This window comes from Propithecus coquereli, unplaced genomic scaffold, assembly GCF_000956105.1.
Source record: "Propithecus coquereli isolate 6110/MARCELLA unplaced genomic scaffold, Pcoq_1.0 Scaffold358, whole genome shotgun sequence".
NCBI classification, from domain to species: Eukaryota; Metazoa; Chordata; class Mammalia; order Primates; family Indriidae; genus Propithecus; species Propithecus coquereli.
The window spans coordinates 1186019-1203796 of record NW_012149263.1 but is presented as its reverse complement, the minus strand read 5'-3'; the positions used below and the strand labels follow the sequence as shown (position 1 = coordinate 1203796).

Sequence of the window (17778 nt, the reverse complement as noted above, 5' to 3'; positions counted from 1 at the left end):
ACAAATCAAATCGTCTGCACGACCGTATCGCTCTGGGTATATTTTTGTATAATTCATTTCATGTAAACATTGATAACGTGGCACAATTTTTGTAACAAATTTTATTTGGCTTCTATTCATTGTTTCAATATATGTCAATGAAACCTCCCAAGGCCTCGCCTGACCTCGGAGAAGGCTTGTTCAGTCCCCTCCCCGCAAAGACGCTACTTGGGAATAACTTTTCCTGCCCTTGAGGCCCAAATTGCTATTAGTGAAGTCAATTTCCAGTTCCAACTTAATGATAATTCCTCCTCCAGCCCCCCTGACTCCATGGCCTAAGACCCAGGTCCGTCCTCCTGCTCAGGAGCACCACCCGAGCCTCAAGATGGCGCTTCCCGCCTTGCCTCGTGCACTTCCGGTGTGGGCCGGCCTGCGCATGCGCCCTTCTGGACTTCCTGCCGCTCTATGCGCATTTGCTTCCCGTTAAGGCGGTGCCTCGGGTTCCTCGGCCTCTGGAGGCTCTTCCTTTGTCTCACCTGTTTTGGTTGAACCCCTCGAGCTCCGCACCCTTCTCTCTATGCGGTCCCTGAAAGGCGCCGGCACAGAGAGACGCTGGGACGTGCGGGCGGCACCCAGGCTCCTGCGAATCCCCAGACTTGGAGGCAGCCGTTGAGCTCCTCGGAGCCCAGAGAAGGTGTAGCGGAGTGCAGGCGTTTAGACACACACACACACACGCACAATTCAAAATAGCTCTTTATTAATCAATTCCGTGTTGAGCTGATAATACTTTGAACATGTTGGGTTAAAGAAAATATTAATGTTAATTTCATCTGTTTCTTTTGACTTCTTGCATGTGACTATTAGACAATTAAAAATTTAAAAAATAGCTTACATTATATTTCGTTGGACAGTGCTGGAGTTGATAAAAGGACACTTTGCAAACCTCTTAACCCAGTCACTGGCATGTGATAAATGTCTGATAAATTCTCTAAACGTGTTTTTACCGATTGCTATGGAGCTCAGCTCTAACTGGGGAGACACACAGCAGATAAGCGGGCACAGAAGGAAGGCACTTGCAGATCATGATGAATAAATGCTGTAAAGGAAATAAAACAGGGCGGTGGAAGAACAGGAATTGGCAATGCCTGTTTAATTAAGGTGTCAGGGAAGGCCTCTCTGAGCTGATAGCCTTTGAGCTGAGACTGACAAAAGGAGCTGGCTCTGAACGGCCTGGGCAGGGGTTCCAAGCCATGGGGGCAGCCTCTGCAAAAGCCTTGAGACAGGGCTGGACATGGTGGCTCTCGCCTGTAATCCTAGCCCTCTGGGAGGCCAAGGCGGAAGGATTGCTCAAGCTCAGGACTTAGAGACTAGCCTGAGCAAGAGTGAGACCCCGTCTCAACTAAAAATAGAAAAAATTAGCCAGGTGTGGTGGTGTGCGCCTATAGTCTCAGCTATTCGGGAGGCTGAGACGAGAGGATCACTTTAGCTCAGGTGTTTGAGGTTGCAGAGAGCTGTGACGATGCCACGGTACTCTAGCCAGGGTGATGACGGAGCAAGACTCTGTCTCAAGGTAAAAAAAAATAAGGCTTGAGGCAGGAATGAGGTTTCTATGATTGAGGAAGGGAAAAGAGTACCTTTGCTTGGGAAGAGGGTAGTAGGAAGTGAGCCTACAGAGGTGAAGGTGTGGTGGATGGGATGGCAGGTCACCGGGGCAGTGTAGGCCATGGTCACTGGTATGTGAAGTGCGACAGGAAACTTTTGCAGGTGTCTCCACTCAGTTCTCGGTAGAATTAAGCCCTACTACTCTAAGGCATCCATTGCATGTAATGAATTAGGTTGTCTCCTATTGTGTTAGGGAATGGTATTAGCTAGTAGCGTCCTTGTGAAAATTGAGAAAACAGTCACTCAAACCATTCTCTGTGTGACTTAATTCTCTCCCAAGACCCTGGGAAAGGCTTCAGGAGAGGATATTTAGCAAGAGATTTGAAAAAGATCACTCTGCAGTGTAGAGAGTGGGCGGGATGGGGGCAAGAGGCAGGAATAGAGGCAGGGAGCTCAGTGAGAAGTCACAGTGGTCCAGATCAGAGATGACAGTGGCTTCCACTGGGCCTCCAGTAGCCAGGCAGTGAGAAGTGACCATGTATTTTGGAAACTAGAACCAACTGGAACCAATGGATTAGACGTGGGAAGGAAAAACAAAGAGAGGAAGGAGTAGAGGATGACTACTGAGTCTTTGGTCTGAGCAACTGGGTGGATGCCAGTGCTATGGATGGTGATTTGGATGTTAGTCCCAATTCTGATGGGTGACTCTGGGCAAATAAGTGACTTCTCTCTGCTGAGCCTCAGTTTCCTCATCTGTAAAATGGGACGTGCCATGGAAATTTGATGAGGTTATACATGAAAAGCACAGATCTGGCATATAGTAAGCACTTAAACTACTATTATTATCATTGTAGTCATGCCTGCCCTGCTAACACACTGACGCAGGTAAAAGCGTGGGCTCAGAAACCCGTCAGACCTGAGCTGAGTTCCTGAATTGTTATGTGACATTGGGGAGGTCAGCTTACATAGCCGAGCCTCAGATTCCTCCTCTGTAAAGGGAGTTAATGAAACTACCCTCGTTCCAGGCACAGTTGTGAAGATTCACTGACATCTTGGATGTGAAGTGCTTAGCACTAGGTGTAGGGCACAGTAATTGCTCAGTTAACAGGGCCTAAATGCTAGAGTACTTTGAGTTTCCTTCTGTGTGTGTATGTTTGTTTGAGCCAGAATCAACTTAAAAGAAGTCTTTGTATTGTGAAATAATGTATGCTCATTGGACAGATGTAAACTGTGCAGAATTATATAAAGTAGAAAATGAAAGGTGACCTACCCCCAACTTCCTAAGTAATCACTGTTGACTGTTGTGCAGCCTTTAGAATTTCACATACATGTGCGTGCACGTACACATTGATGCTCTGCTGTGAGACAGAAGGCAAGTTATTTAACAATCACTCTAAGTCTCAATTTCCCTTTTTATAAAAAGAAAAGTCATGGCAATACCTACGTCATTGTGCTTTCGTAAGGAGTCACTGAATGGTGCCTACAGAGGGATTAGCTCTGTGCTCGCATACATGAAGTTCTACAAAGCACTCAGCTGCTATTAGTATACATACAGTTATGCACTACAAACAATGTTTCAGTCAACAACAGACCACACATACCATGGTGGTCTCTTAAGATTATAGCGGAGCCGGAAAATTCCTATTTTCCAATCACTGTCTGACCCACTAAAAGGATTTGTTCTGTAAAACTTGGATTCAGTCAAAAGGTCACACTCAGGGATCCAGAAAGCCACATGTGGCCCAAGGCTGCAGGTCCCCTCCCCCACTGGGTGCAGTCCATTACCTTTTCCATGTTTAAATATGTTTAGATACACAGATACTTAATATTGCACTGTAGTTGCTACAGTATTCAGTATAGTAACAATCTGTGCAAGTTTGTAGCCTAGGAACAGCAGACCATACCATGTAGCCTAGGCGTGCAGCGGACTACTCCATCTAGGTTTGTGTAAGTGCACTCCATGGTTGTTCGCACGACAAAACTGCCTAACGACACATTTCTCAGAATGAATCGCCACTGTTAAGTGACACGTGACTGTACCTAAAGATTATAGATATTACTATTTTCTTTATTCTCTTCTGCAACTGCTTTAGTAACTTAAAAGATGTCTTGGAGCTCTTTCCATATGAAGGCTCCTCTTGATTTGATGCAGGGTTAAAAGACCCCTTGCCAAGTCCTCATCCCTAAGTTTCTGCTTCTGAGCCACTTTCCGTGGAAACAACAGGGGCCACAGCCTGTGTGGTGCCTTATTTGCCCAGGAGGTGGCAGGCAGAATCCAAGGTAGGATGCAAGTAGTACAAGAAAAGTGTGGAGTCCTTTACAATCTTTCATCTCTGTGACCCTTGCCCTTGGGACCTGGTGTGACTCTGAGGTCACTTTTTTTTTTGCGACAGAGTCTCACTCTGTTTTCTGAGTTAGAGTGCCATGGCGTCACCCTTGCTCACAGCAACCTTCAGCCTCCCGAGTAACTGGGACTACAGGCACGCACCACCATGTCTGGCTCATTTTTTCTGTTTTTTAGTAGAGATGGGGTCTCCCTGTTGCTCAGGCTGGTCTTGAATTCTTGACCTGAAGTGATCCTCCCGCCTCAGCCTCCCAGAGTGCTAGGATGACAGGCATGAGCCATCATGCCTGGCTGAGATCAGGTTTTGTTTCTTTCATGGGGGCTGTGTACCCCACTTTCACTTTTCACTGGGGGGCCTAAAGCAGAGTTCAGGCTATCCGGAGACCAAGCTAGCTAGATCCCAAGAGCTTAATGTCATTGTTTTACAGAACTTGCTCTCTAGAATATTTTTAAACTGGCTTTACGATTATATTATAGGGTTTTTTCTCATTTATTTTTTTAATGGAAATCTACTGGTTATTTTCATCCCACTATTCTCCCCAGCATGTGCATACCGCTCTTTAGTTCTGAGACTTAATCTCTCTCCTTCCAGGACCTCAGCCCCCTCCCCTCCTCTCCCAGTACAAACCTCTATGGCCTACGGATCGAAGAGTTTTTCACTTTTCTTCTTTTTTCTGCTCCGGTCATGCCACAAAACTCAGATGTCCTCTTTGCTCAAAGGCCCTTGGATTATTTGCCCTTGTCTGTGCCTGTTTCCCTCTTTATCACGAGCTGGTCCTGGATTTTTGAGGACCATATTTCCCCGAGAGGTGACAAGTTTTAAAAGTCTCATCTGCAGGCCGGGTGCGGTGGCTCACGCCTGTAATCCTAGCTCTCTGGGAGGCCGAGGCGGGCGGATCGTTTGAGCTCAGGAGTTCGAGACCCCTGAGCAAGAGCGAGACCCCGTCTCTACTAAAAATAGAAAGAAATTAATCGGACAACTAAAAATATATAGAAAAATTAGCTGGGCATGGTGGCGCATGCCTGTAGTCCCAGCTACTCGGGAGGCTGAGGCAGGAGGATCGCCTGAGCCCAGGAGTTTGAGGTTGCTGTGAGCTAGGCTGACGCCACGGCACTCACTCTAGCCCGGGCAAAAGAGTGAGACTCTGTCTCAAAAAAAAAAAAAAAAAAAAAAAAGTCTCATCTGCAGAGCAAGGGATGGGAGGGCCTAAAGGACAGGGGCTGTGGGATGAAAGGTGAGGAACAGGGGTGACGACGTCTTTGGCACGGCATAGCTCTTGGCAGAGATCGTCACTATATTAGGGCCAATAATAATCTTTTTTCTATCTGGCCCGTGGGCTGTTGTCAAGATCAAATGAGATAAGATTTCTGAAACCACTTAGAAACAGGTAAAGCACTTTATACCTCAGGGATCATTACTTAGCAAATCACCCACGCCTCTCCCATGCAGTGGCAGGAAAGACACTGCCTGGAAAGTCCGGAGAGAGACCCGGGTCTGCTCCCAACTCATGGATAGTGAGCAGCGAGTTTCCTTCTTCTTTCCTTCTTCGGGCAATTGATTCATTCATTTGTTTAACACCGACTCTGTGGCAGGCATCCTTCTGAATAGCGGGGACGCACAGGTGAGCAAAACAGATAAGTTATCCTGGAACTTTCGTTCAAGAGAGCAAGACAAACAAGGAACAGGCAAACAAACAAACAATAATGATAAAGAGGAAATGTTCGGGCTAATAATGGTGGATTGAATACGCACATCTCCTTTGGCTGCCTCCTGAAATTACACCATCCTGACAGTAAAGAGATCTTTTAGAAAGGAGTGCCCCTAAGTTCCGGGACAATAGAAGAGGATGCGGTGCCACTAGCATTTTGCAAGCTGGAAAGCAGATGAATGGGTGGCTGGTGACCGATTTAGCGGACCCGTGAAACTTGAATCCTAAGTCAATGGTGGGAAAAGCCAAGGTTGAACCAAGTTTCTGTGGCTGAATACACATGAAGCTTACGAACTGGTGGCAACAGGTGTCTCTGGAAATGAGGGCAAAGTGCTCTAATAACATCAGGAAGATAGGCTAGAAGTTTATTTAGAAAGAATCCCCAGATCTCTTCCTCCATTCTCTGATGCTGGGTAAGTGCCTTTCATGCACGAAAAGGTTGGAGTTTTATTCTCTGGAGAGGAGAACACAGAGGGTTTTTAGGACGCGGGGCACCAGACACCCCTGGAGAAGGAGCAACATCGTGTAAATAGATGCAGGGAACACTGGAGGTTGGGACTCCAACCTTCCTCTCCATTTGGCTCCTAAATTCTGGCAGGCCCACTTCCGCCCTCCGGGCAGGAGATGAGAAGAGTCTTTTCTGGGAGATTTGATCCGTCCTAGAGGAAAAACCCTAAGTACTGACATTGGAGGTTCCCCAACGAAATGGTCCGATTGAATCACCCTCCAGTGAAGCCTAATTCATGGGTTTACAGCTTCCATTCGCTGCGTTGTATGTGTGGAAGGCAGCCTCTCAGACAGCCCCATGATCCGCCTCCTGGAACCTACACCCTGTGAAATCTTCCCTCCCTTTGAGAACAGACTGGGCTAAAATGGTGGAGGCCACTTTGAAGGTTAGGCTTATAAAAAGACTCTGTCTTCTGTCTTGGCCTCTCTTTCTCTCTTGCTGGCTCTGGTGGAAGTCAGCCATCCCCAGGCTGTGAACTGCCCTGTGGAGACACCCCCACAGCAAGGGAGGCCTCCAGCCCCCAGCCAACGGGGAACAGAGGCCCCAGTCCAGTAGCCCTCAGGGAAATGAATGCTGCCAATACCCACATTTTTATTATAAGTATTTTCTTTTTTCTTTTTTTTTTTTTTGAGACAGAGTCTCACTCTTTTGCCCGGGCTAGAGTGAGTGCTGTGGCATCAGCCTAGCTCACAGCAACCTCACACTCCTGGGCTCAAGCGATCCTCCTGCCTCAGCCTCCCGAGTAGCTGGGACTACAGGCATGCGCCACCATGCCCGGCTAATTTTTTCTATATATTTTTAGTTGTCCGATTAATTTCTTTCTATTTTTAGTAGAGACGGGGTCTCGCTCTTGCTCAGGCTGGTTTTGAACTCCTGAGCTCAAACAATCTGCCTGCCTGGCCTCCCAGAGAGCTAGGATTACAGGCGTGAGCCACCGCGCCTGGCTTATTATAAGTATTTTCAAACATGATCAAAAATAGAGGGAATGGTGCAATAGAACCTAATTTATTCAATGCCCAGATTCAAAAGTTAGTGAGATTTTGCTACATTTGCTTCTTCTATTCCTTTTCTTTTTCTTTTCTGTATTTAGAACAAGTCCTACACATCATATTACCTTTATATGTATCCTCTCCCTTTTCTTCAGCGTGAGCAGACAACCAAGGATTTCCATGCGTGTGATGACAGCTTCTAATGTAAAGGACAGAGACCCATACCAAAAAGGCTACTAGGAGCAGGGAGGTGAAAATTCCTCCAAGAGATCAGAGTGGACGTTACAACCACGAAACAAGATCAGATGCTACGGAAGGAATAAAAAAGAGTGCTCAGAAGTAAAAAGTGATAGCAAGGAGTGAATCATTAAATAGAAGAGCTGGAAAATAAACTTGATGAGATCTCACAGACAGTAAAGCAAAATGACAGAAGGTTGGAAAATGGGAGAGAAAGGAAAATGAGAGGACCAGTATCCCGCAAATAATAAGGAGATTGAGAAAGAGAGAAAACGAAAGCAAGGGAATCATTACAGAGCGTCCCAGGAGAATCTCCCCAAACCACAGGGTATTATTTTGTGCTTTCTTTCCCAAAGTTGTGCTAGCCAGTAAACTGGGCAAAGTCTAGCTGCTTTCTCTGACAGAATACATGCATTTGTATCTCTATCTGCATTAGGAATAAAGGTTTCATACTTATAATGAAAAGACTCCTGCTTTCTTACGTGTGTTTTAGTACAAACTGTACCCACTGCTTTCTTTCCCAAAGTTGTGCTATCCTGTAAATTGGGCAAAGTCTAGCTGCATTGGGCAAATGCTAGCACAATGGATGAAATGTTAGAACACTTATGAGAAGATAAATCTCCTGCAGGATTCTGGAGAGAAAAAGATAGGCCTTGTATGAAGGATGGGACTTGAAATGTCTTGGGAATTTTCAACAAGATTAGAAGCTCGAAGGCAACGTGGCAATGTCTTTAAGATTCTGAAGAGAAACGATCACCAGTCTAGAATTCTGCACATCACCCAACATCAATTAAGCACGAGGGTGAGGGTAAAGACATTTTCTGACATGCAGAGTTTCAAAACATTTATTTTCTAAAGAAGCTACGTGAGGATGAAAACCAAGGAAGACAAAGACCAGAGCAGAGGAGCAATGAGGCTCTCCACTGAAGAGCTGCCAGGCACGAGCTGTGCACCTGGCATACGCCACAGCCGGTCCAGACGGGAGCAGGTAGGAAAGTTCTGACCGTATCCTCCTAAATCTGTGTCCTACTAAAACCTCTGGAGGTCTTGAGAGGAGATGAGAAAAATTGGCATCGAGTGTGGGATTGAATTAGTGCTAAGTATGCGGAAAACTAAGCAAATGAAAAAATAAGGCAATTATCAATTCCAGGGGATGGGGGAGGAAAGCTGGGCAGGACAGAAAAAGTAATTGTAGTTTACTGCAGAGCTCCACTGTGAATGACATTTATGTGGTCACAGTGACGTAGACACTGAAGATTGTTCTAACGTAGTTATGATGCAGGTACACTAGGAAGGGTGCAAGCATGTTGTATGTACCAGGGAAAGAAAGAGAGTTAAATCTCCATCTGCTTAGGGAAGTTAACAGACAAAACCTGCTATTGAAATACAGCAAAATAAACAAGTTCCTTACAGACATGAAGGGATAAATATTTTGCTTAAAAGAGGTGGAAGCAGCTGCCTCCAGGAAAGGGGTACGTGACCATGGTAAAGGGAGAGGGGGAAGGATGCTATTTTTCACAGCAAACCTTCCGACTCATTAAACTATGTGCACAGATAACTTATAAAAATAACAAGCAGAACAAAAATAGATCGTATCAGCTGGTGATAAAAGCAGTGAAGTCAGTAACTCAGGAAAATGTGCGTGAGTGTATCATAGCGAGGCGACTTTGGAGTGGGTAGAGGGGAAGCCCCTTCCAGCAAATGAGGTTTGAGTCACAGGCTTCCCGAGAGATGAGGAATCAGCTAGAGGAGAATCTGGGGAAGGCGGGCTCCAGGAAAAGGGAGCGGCAAGCGCAGAGGCTTAGCAAGTGAGAGCTGAGCTTGGTTGGGCAGAGGGACAGACACCAGGTCCTGCAGGGGCTTGCTGGCCTTGGGGAAGGCTTGGGGTTTTATTCCGAGGGCCATGAGAAGCGTTCGGAGGTCTTTAAGGAGAAGACTGGAATTGCATTTTTAAAATATTTCCACGATAAACATGTGTATAGCATCTCCAGGTTGCTAGACACTGTTCTAAGTGCTTTGTAGGTACAGTACTAAACTCGTTTAATCCTTGTAATAACACGGTGATGTAGGTGCTGCTAGACCCGTGTTTTTTTTTTCTGGCAAGAAAACTGAAGCACAGCAAAGCCGAGTTGCACAGCGCTAAGCCAGAATTCGAACCCTGTCCCCGCTGCTGCCTCCCTGGAGACGCTTCGGCTGACCCAGTGGAGGATCAGCACTAGACACAGTGGTTCTTAACCCTCGCCACACCTCCCGAGCACCTGCAGGCTTTACAGAAATAAAACGCACACATGTTCTGGCATTTTTAGAAACTCCCTGGGTGCCTGTGACGTGCAGCCGGGGTTGAGACTCAGATTCAGCCCAGGGGTTTTCTAGCATCCTCGGAGCTCCGGGATTCTGTCCTCGCACCTTCATTTCCATTGCACGCCAGCGGGGCAGCGCGGGACAGCTCTGGGTGACTCCTGGGCCTCCCTTCCCTTTCTCGGAGCCCAGACACCCTGCCTCTCCCCAGCCATAACTCCTCCTGGAACCCCGGTGTCTCACTGGTCTCCTCCACTCTGCTCTCAGCACCAGATGTCCCGTCCCACCTCAGAACCTCAGCGGTCCGTCTCCACCGCCCTCCGCGACTTTTGATACCAAACAACCGCACACCGCATGAGTCCCGTTTGCTGCCCTCCTTTCTCTCCCTCAGTGAGCTGACACATTGAGAGGGAGAGAGACAGAGCGTGTGCATCTTGTTTGGAGAGGAAGCTGGGAGTCCTGGACCAGGGGCCAGAAGACCGTCTTACTGTCTCCGAGCCTCAGCTTTTCTTGTTAAGTACAGAGAAGATGTCTGTTGTGTGTCTTATAAGCCTTTCAGAGCCGCTATGATCTGACACAGCTCTTGCCGCTGTCACTGAGCTCCAGCTACCCTGGCCTTTCTTTTCCTGACAGACTTGGCTTGTTCAGACCTCGTGTTGGCCTTGAACCCTTTGCTTGGGACAGTCTTCCTCCAGTTGTTAGCATCCAAAGTTCCTTCTTGTCCTTCCAGTTGCAGTTCAAATGCTGCCTTAGCACGGCCTTCCCAAGCCACCTACTCCCCTCCTCAAAGTCATTCTCTGCGCTTGATCTGTTTTTACTGTCTTCAAAGCACTCAGCACCATCACAAAGCGTCTTGCGTGTTGGTTTCCTTGTCTGCCTCTTCCCCTGGAATGGGAGCGGCTGAGAGCGGACGTCTTGTCCTTCTCGTTCCTGGCTGTGCCTTTAGCACCTCGAACAGGGCCTGTCACAAGGGAGTCCCCAAAGAGTGTGGATGAATGGATGCCCACACCTGGGGAAACTCAAACGGTGTAATGTTTGCTATGGCACTTGAGAAACTCAACAGCTGCCCCCGTGGATGGGCTTTTTATTTAAGACATTTAGATTTGGGAGCAGTATGTTTACATTCCTACCTCTGTTTCCTTGAGCTGACAGATGTCAGGGAGCGATGCCTGGGGAGAGGGAGCTTGAGATTATCACAGAGGCGGGGGTGGCCCCTCCTTGGGTAAGCTGCCAGTGGACGCCGACCGGGGCCTGCATTTGCGGAGTTGCCTCCCACGCCCATGCTTGACCTTACGTCTCCTGCCTTACCAGACCGCTGAGCCTTTGCCAAGTGGGATACTGGACTACTGCTTCTGAGGGCCTGGAGATCTTTGGCCCAATTTCCTGGATGGATGTGTAATTTGTAGATGAGAAACGTCCTCATTTCCTGTGACTAGAGAAAGACGATGAAAAGAAAAAGAAAATGGGGCAAAAGTATTTATCCACAGGAAGTAGAGCAAGGTGAAAAGAAGAACTAGCAGAGACCTGGCACTGAGAGGCAGGGAAGTTTGGGGCAGTGGGGTTGGCATCCTGCTGGTGTGTTTTCCTCCAGACCCTCTGCGGACCTATCTGCCTTCTCTGACCACAGCGATTGCCACAAACCACACTCCACGTGAGCTCTGGCCATGTGGGCGGATGAGGAGTTTTGAAGAAGGGGGACAACAGCACCTTTTCCAGAAAGGGGAAGTGAAATAGTCAGTGTAGGTTCCTCTTTCCTGCTGGTCAGGCCCTCAGGGCAGGCAAACGAGCTCCCTCCACCCGTTTCCTGGTAGCGGCTCTCGGCTGTCAGCCATGTTATTCATTAACTAGGCATTAATATTTCTGTTTACCCAACTGCCATCCTGCTTCGGGGCAGGGGGTTCAGAGGAGTCCTGCAATCATGCAGCCACCCGGATGCTCTTGGACCAGGCCCAGCCAGCCACGTTTAACTAGCGTTTATTGTGTCAGAAGCCCTGTGTGAGAGCCTGGTGCTATATTAGCCGGGGAGAGATGAAGTTTTCTCAAGGAGGATGTGATCTGTCTGCCATCTGAGCATATGCGCTGTGAGATGCATCCAGGGATGTACTCGGGATGGTTTAGGAGGGTGGATTATTAATATCTCTTGCCAAACCCACGTTCAGTATCTTCACATTGGTAGAGATTAACGCTGGTGGGCGTGTATATGCCACAGAAATTGGCAAGTGCTACCAACCAGAGCCTTCCTAACCTCCTACTACTCCCCTCCCACGCCCACCCCCTGCTACCAAGAGCTAGTTGTTAAACATTTTCCAATACACCATTGGAGACATCTGTTTACCAAGTGGATGCGTGGTAACTTGTGAGGCCTCCTCCTGGCTATTTAGTTCTTGAAAATTCAATTCCAGTGAGAGAGGAGGCAGCCTCCCTTCCAGGGAGCTGCTAGCCCTGTGTGTTTGCATAGCGCTCTGTGGCTTCTTAACTCTTTCACGCGCAGTATCTCCTTGACCCTGAGAGCCGTCTCCCTTCTGTGGGAGGCACAGCCGCCAGAGTGATCTTCTTAAAATGGAAATCAGATCCTTCTCCTCTCTTGCTTCAAATGCTCAAATGGCTTCCAGAAGCTCCTAGAATAAATCCAGACCCCTTTCTGTGGCCTAAAAGACTTTGCATGGTCTGGTCCCCGCCCAACCTCCTTGACCTCACCTTCTGTCACTCTCTCCCCAGTTCACGGTATTCCAGCCCAACTGTTCTCAAAGTGTGGTCCCTGAGCCAGAGGTGTTGGCATCTCTGGGAACCCCTTAGAAATGCCCAGCCGGCCTGTTGTCATGGTTAACCTTGTGTGTCAATTTCACTGGGTGACGGAGCGCCCAGATATTTGGCTAAATCTTATTTCTAAGAGTCTGTGATTGTGTTTCTGGATGAGATTAGCATCTGAATGAGTAGACTGAAGCAGACAGCCCTCCCGTGTGCGTGAGCCTTGTGTGCGTGAGCCTTGTGTAATTCCCCGAGGGCCTGCATCAACGAGAAGGCGGTGGGCGGGGCGGGGGTTGCTCTCTGCCTGACAGCTTGACTCTTGCTCTCGGTGAAGAAATGGGCTGATGAAGGTCAAATACTTGTAAGTAAGTAAGCAGCTAAAACTTCCCCCTCAAAGTCTCAGACCAGGCGCAGTGATTTTCTTATAAACCCATTAAAGCAAAATGACTTCATTTTATACTTTCCTGGTTAGCAAGAGCAGCCACGGCCCCGAAGAAGCTGAGAAGCTCAGTGTTGGAAGGGGTTTGGCAGTTCACTGGTTCGGCCCTTCACAGATGCGTGAGTTTCCTCTGCACGGCTGTTTGCTGTCTTCTGCTTGAATATTATTGGAAAGTGAGAGAAGCTACCTTGCTGCGATAGTGAGTTCTGTCTAAACAGCCCTAATTACTTGAAATGTATCTGCCATCTGCCTTTTTCCTCTGCAATCTTTGCTCTTCCCCGTGGAGCTACATAGAAATGCATCTTCCATGAAATGAACCTTATCTTGTCGCAGCGACAGATCCAGCATTCTCTTACTTCCTTCTCTTTTGAAAATTTTTTATTTCTTGTTATTATAATAATTTTATGGACGCACAATGATCGTATGTATTTATGGGGTACGTGTGATATTGTGATCACGTGTCGGTGAAAAAAGCAGGCACTCTGAAGTCAGGAAGACCTGGATTCAAAGTCACCTCAACTCTCTCAGGTCCTGTCTCTGGCGTAGTGCCTGGCATTTAGTATGCTCTGTGATTGTCATTATTACTACTATTATATAGTTTTTTTTTTTAAGGCTAGTCAAATGAAGCAGTGGGAGTGGAGAAGGAGCACAGGTATTATATAGTTTTATACGTCCAAAACATTTTTGGTTAAATTTTCTGGGCTTGATTCCCTGAGTTAGTGGCCTTCTTAAAAATGTGTTGTCTCAGCACAACGCGCTACTGACTGGGCGTAAGTGGAATGGGGTTATTATCACCTTGTCTACACTCTTTCTTTTAATGTCACCCAAACCAAATGAGCTTTTTCGGAAGCTGGAATACATCACAGACTCATAGTATGCCTACAGTCAGCTGAAAATCCCAGAGTTTTTCTCACGTATTACTACCAAACCATTCTATAGTTGACTACCTCGTACATTATTTCCATCATTTCTAATGTTTACTTATTATACGTCCGAGGGTGCGTCTGTGTTACACATGGTTTGATATCTTAGAGCTAAATGATATTCTGTAATTTTCAGCAATTTTACGTACGCAGTCTCATTTTAACCCTCGGAATCAGCCTGGGAGGGCACGTTATCCTCACTGTGATGGTTCGGAAATGGAGGCTGGAGGCTGTGACTTGCTTCGGGTCCTCTGGCTGCTGAGCCAAACCAACACTGAAGACAGGAGGCCTGTGACACCCGTCCAGGCTTCTTTTGAAGAAGGAAACCAGAAATGAGCTTTCATTTGGTGGGAACAAGGAAAGGCTTTCTGGAGAGACTGAGTAAGTTTGGTAAAAGGGGAGGAAGGGGGTCGTCAGAAGATGGGGGAGCACGGGGTTGAGGTGGGGGGACATGTGAGCAGGAAGGGTCTCCCCGAAGAAGGATTTCCTGGACAGCTTGGGCTCCTGACCCAAGACAGGGACTCCTGACCCTCAGAGGTTCTGTGTGTCGGTTTGGGGTGGCCCCGTGTGATTCCGACGTATAGCCTGGGTTGCAGACTACTGGGCCCGGGGCTGGCAGTCAGTTAACGAGAGAGAATGTTCTAGCAGTCCTTATTGTGGCGAAATGCGTTAGGCAGGTGGAATGGGGGAGGGAGAGAGGCACAAAGCCAGCAAAGGAACGGTGTGACGTGAATTCCTGGGAGGAAAAACTTTGACAACAGGGAAATTGCAGGTTTCTGAGCAGGAGGGTAGCGTGTTTCAAGCCCCCGTGGAAGACTGATAACCGTGAGTCAGGACGCAGCCCGCACCCCCTTTCTAAGGCCGGCGGCCTCTCTATTCATGGGTCTAAACGGGATTCCATCAGCGCCCTCAGACTTCCCACATACGTCTGCATATCAGAATGTTTCCGCGGTTTCAAACGCATCGCCTTGCCCTTCGCTACGCTCTCTCGCCTGTGCCTGCGGAAGCGTAACAAAGATTGTAGACACTCACTTCAGAGTTTCATAACCTTTATTCGCAACCTGCCAGACCAGGCTGTTTTTCCCTGTGCCAGCCTGTGTCAGTCTCTGATTGCTGCATGCCAAGCCACATCCTGGCCCGTGTCGGGTGCCAGGAGGAAGGCGATGAGACCCAGACCTCGGGCAGCTCCCGGTTTAACGGGGGAGACGAGATCACGTGTGGAAACGAACGGTGCACACTTTAAAAGCAGCCGGTCAAACTGCTACGGTGACCCCCAGATCATTAGAGGTTTAAGTCCCGCCTGAGTCCTCCCCGCCAGTGTCCCCGGCTCAGAACCTTTTTGAGTCTCCTCCGACCTCATTCAGCATTTCTCTCTCATCTCTTTCTCATTGGTTTCTTTCTAGCCTCAACAGCTACACCAGCGTCTAGGTGTTGTTTCCAACCTGTAGCAGGAGTACTTCTGGACTCTCTGCTTCAGCCTGGCCACCACCAGATCCCAGCCACCTTGCAAGAGCTGGATTCCTGTTAGCTATGCTGCTCCCGAAACTGCAGCCTAACGGTGCTTCTGTGCTCAGCCGTTTCTTCTTGTGTCGTGGAGCTGTGCTCCTGTGGGAAGGAAAACCAGTCAGGAAGGGACACCAAGCTGGTGAGAGAGGTTCCTTCAAAGTCCCAGGCATGGATTGGGTTTGAGGATTCCTGAGTCGGGACAGGAACCGTCATGCTCCCTCCTCCTCCTCCTCTCCCAGGCCGCCCAACTCCGGGGCAACCCAGAACGCCTCCAGAGGTCCGGGGAGACGGCTAGTCCGTGGTGAAGTCCGAACTCGGCGCCCCCTCTGTCTGACTGACACCCCTGTCCGCATTGGTCACCCCTGCTGTCTTTTCGCCTCTGCGTCTCAGCAGGGAGGAGGCCTGACGGCGCAGCACCTGCAGCCCCTGCCCAAAGGACCTGCGCATGGCGGACGAGGAGAAGTAGAACAGCAAGGGGTCCAGGCTGGCGTTGAGGGAACTGAGCACCACAGCCGCCACCCGCCACGAGGGGCTTTGTCGCGTGTAAAACCCCACCAGGTGAGACACGTTGTAGGGCCCGAAGCACACCAGGAAGTTGAACAGCGTCACGACGGCCAGCCCCACAGCCCGCCGCCGCCTCTGGGCCCCCACGTGCGGCTGGGTGAGCATGATCCACATGAAGCGCCAGTAGCAGAAGACGGTGACCGCCATGGGGATGAGGAAGAGCACCAGGAACAGCTCCAGCCGCACGGGCAGCACCAGCTCCAGCTGCCTTGGGGTGAAGTTCTCGTAGCAGGTGATGTCGTTGGCATTTCTGACCTGCTGGGTTGAGTTCAAGTACTGAACGACGATCACGACGGTGCAGTGACCAAAGGACATGATCCAGGCCACCAGAGCAGCGATCACGCCGTACACGGGCCGCCGCGAGAGCTTGTACTGCACGGGGAAGGCCACCCCCAGGTAGCGCTCGACGCTGATGCCCGCCAGGAGCCACGTGCTGCAGTAGATGCTGCTGTAGAAGCCGAAACCCGTGAGCGCACAGACGATCTCGGGCAGGTACCAGTGGAAGTTCGAGGCGGTCTCGATGATCTTGAAGGGCAGCAGCAGCAGCAGCAGCAGGTCGGCCAGCGTCAGGCTGAGCAGGAGGATGTGCACCGGCGCCGGCTGGGGCTGGCGGACCCGCCCCAGGAACGCCCGCAGGGCCAGCAGGTTGGCAGGGAGACCAGTGAGGAAGATGATGACGTAGGCCGTGAGGATCAAGGATCTTTGCCACTGAGGCAACATCCTGGAGCAGGAGACAGAGGGCAGGGTCAGCAGGCCCCACTCACAGCCTGAGGACCCCTCCCGGGTCAGGATACCGACATTCTCCCTCGAACTCTCCCCGCGCCCCGGCCGACGCTTTCTGCTGCCGCCGGGGCTTGCTCACACCACCTGCCAGAACTGCCCAGAGCAATTATTGACTTTGCCTGGGGCAGGCTATTAGGCGGCCGTTATTACGTTTGGCGTCAGGTGTCTCGGGGGAGACCAGCCCTTAGCTTCCCGAGGGAATTCCCCTGCGACGTCCCCAGCCTTTCTCCTTCCATCCTCACAGAGACAGGAAGACCCTGTCATCAGTGTCGAACTCTGCCGAAGTCCCTTCTCAGACAGCATCGCAGCGGGGCGAGAGCTGCCAGGTGCGTCTCAGGATAAGCAGGCTGCGAGAACCCAAGTGCCCAGCCCCCAGCCCATCTTCCCACCTCCCTGTCCTCTGCCGTTGCAGGGTGCGGATTCCCCTCCGCTGCGCCCACCTCTGTCCGACACCGGACTCGGGGCTCTGCTGAAAAGGGGAAGCGGGGCAGCCTGGAGAGGGGCGGGGCAGAGGGGCGAGGACCAGCCAGCGCTAGCCGTGGAGGCTTGTCCCCGGGAGACTTGAGAGAGACAGTCAGAAAAGCCCACAGGCCTGAACTGACTCCTGGGCCTGGCGTGTTGACCAGGCCCTTTTCTTACTGGGGTGACTCAGTTTCCACTTGGTGTGTAGCCCTGGCTGGCCCCCCACCGTCTCGCCCCTCCATCCTCTCTCCAGCCTTGATTTCCGGGGCCACGTTTCCTTGCCCCCCACACTAGCGCCTGTCTCCGAGCACGATCCTTACATTTCAGCGTCTGGCAGACTCCTTCCAGCCTCCCCCACCGTCCCCTCGCGTTCTGCTCCCGGCGTCGCTTCCCAGAGTGCGAGCGCGAAGGTGGCTGCCTCGCCTTGTCCTCATTCCGGGGAGATGGCCCCTTGGGGTTCGTCCTGAAGGAGAGTCTGTAAGCTTCTAGGAAAGAGGAACCGAGCTTCAGCCTCTGCTGCCTCCCATCTCGCACAGGAAGAAGCGGTAAGGAACCAGGAGGGCAGAAAGCTTTTTTATACCAGCTCGAGTCACGTGGGTGGGGTGGAGGGGAGGTCAGTCACTGAGCAGTTTCCTCTCAAACCCAAGGTGAAGGCCTTGGCATCTCTGTTGTCTCCATGGAGATCCT

The 17778-nt window shown here is 50.0% G+C and overlaps 1 protein-coding gene across 1 annotated transcript; it reads right to left on the bottom strand.

The window, feature by feature from the left end:
- Window positions 1-14816: 14816 nt before the first annotated feature.
- Window positions 14817-17602, bottom strand: FFAR2 (free fatty acid receptor 2). The gene is made up of 2 exons (XM_012651523.1): window positions 17412-17602; window positions 14817-16567 (listed from the first exon to the last, which is right to left on the bottom strand). Coding segments are annotated over exons 1-2 (996 nt in total). The 5' UTR covers window positions 17414-17602; the 3' UTR covers window positions 14817-15573.
- Window positions 17603-17778: the final 176 nt, after the last annotated feature.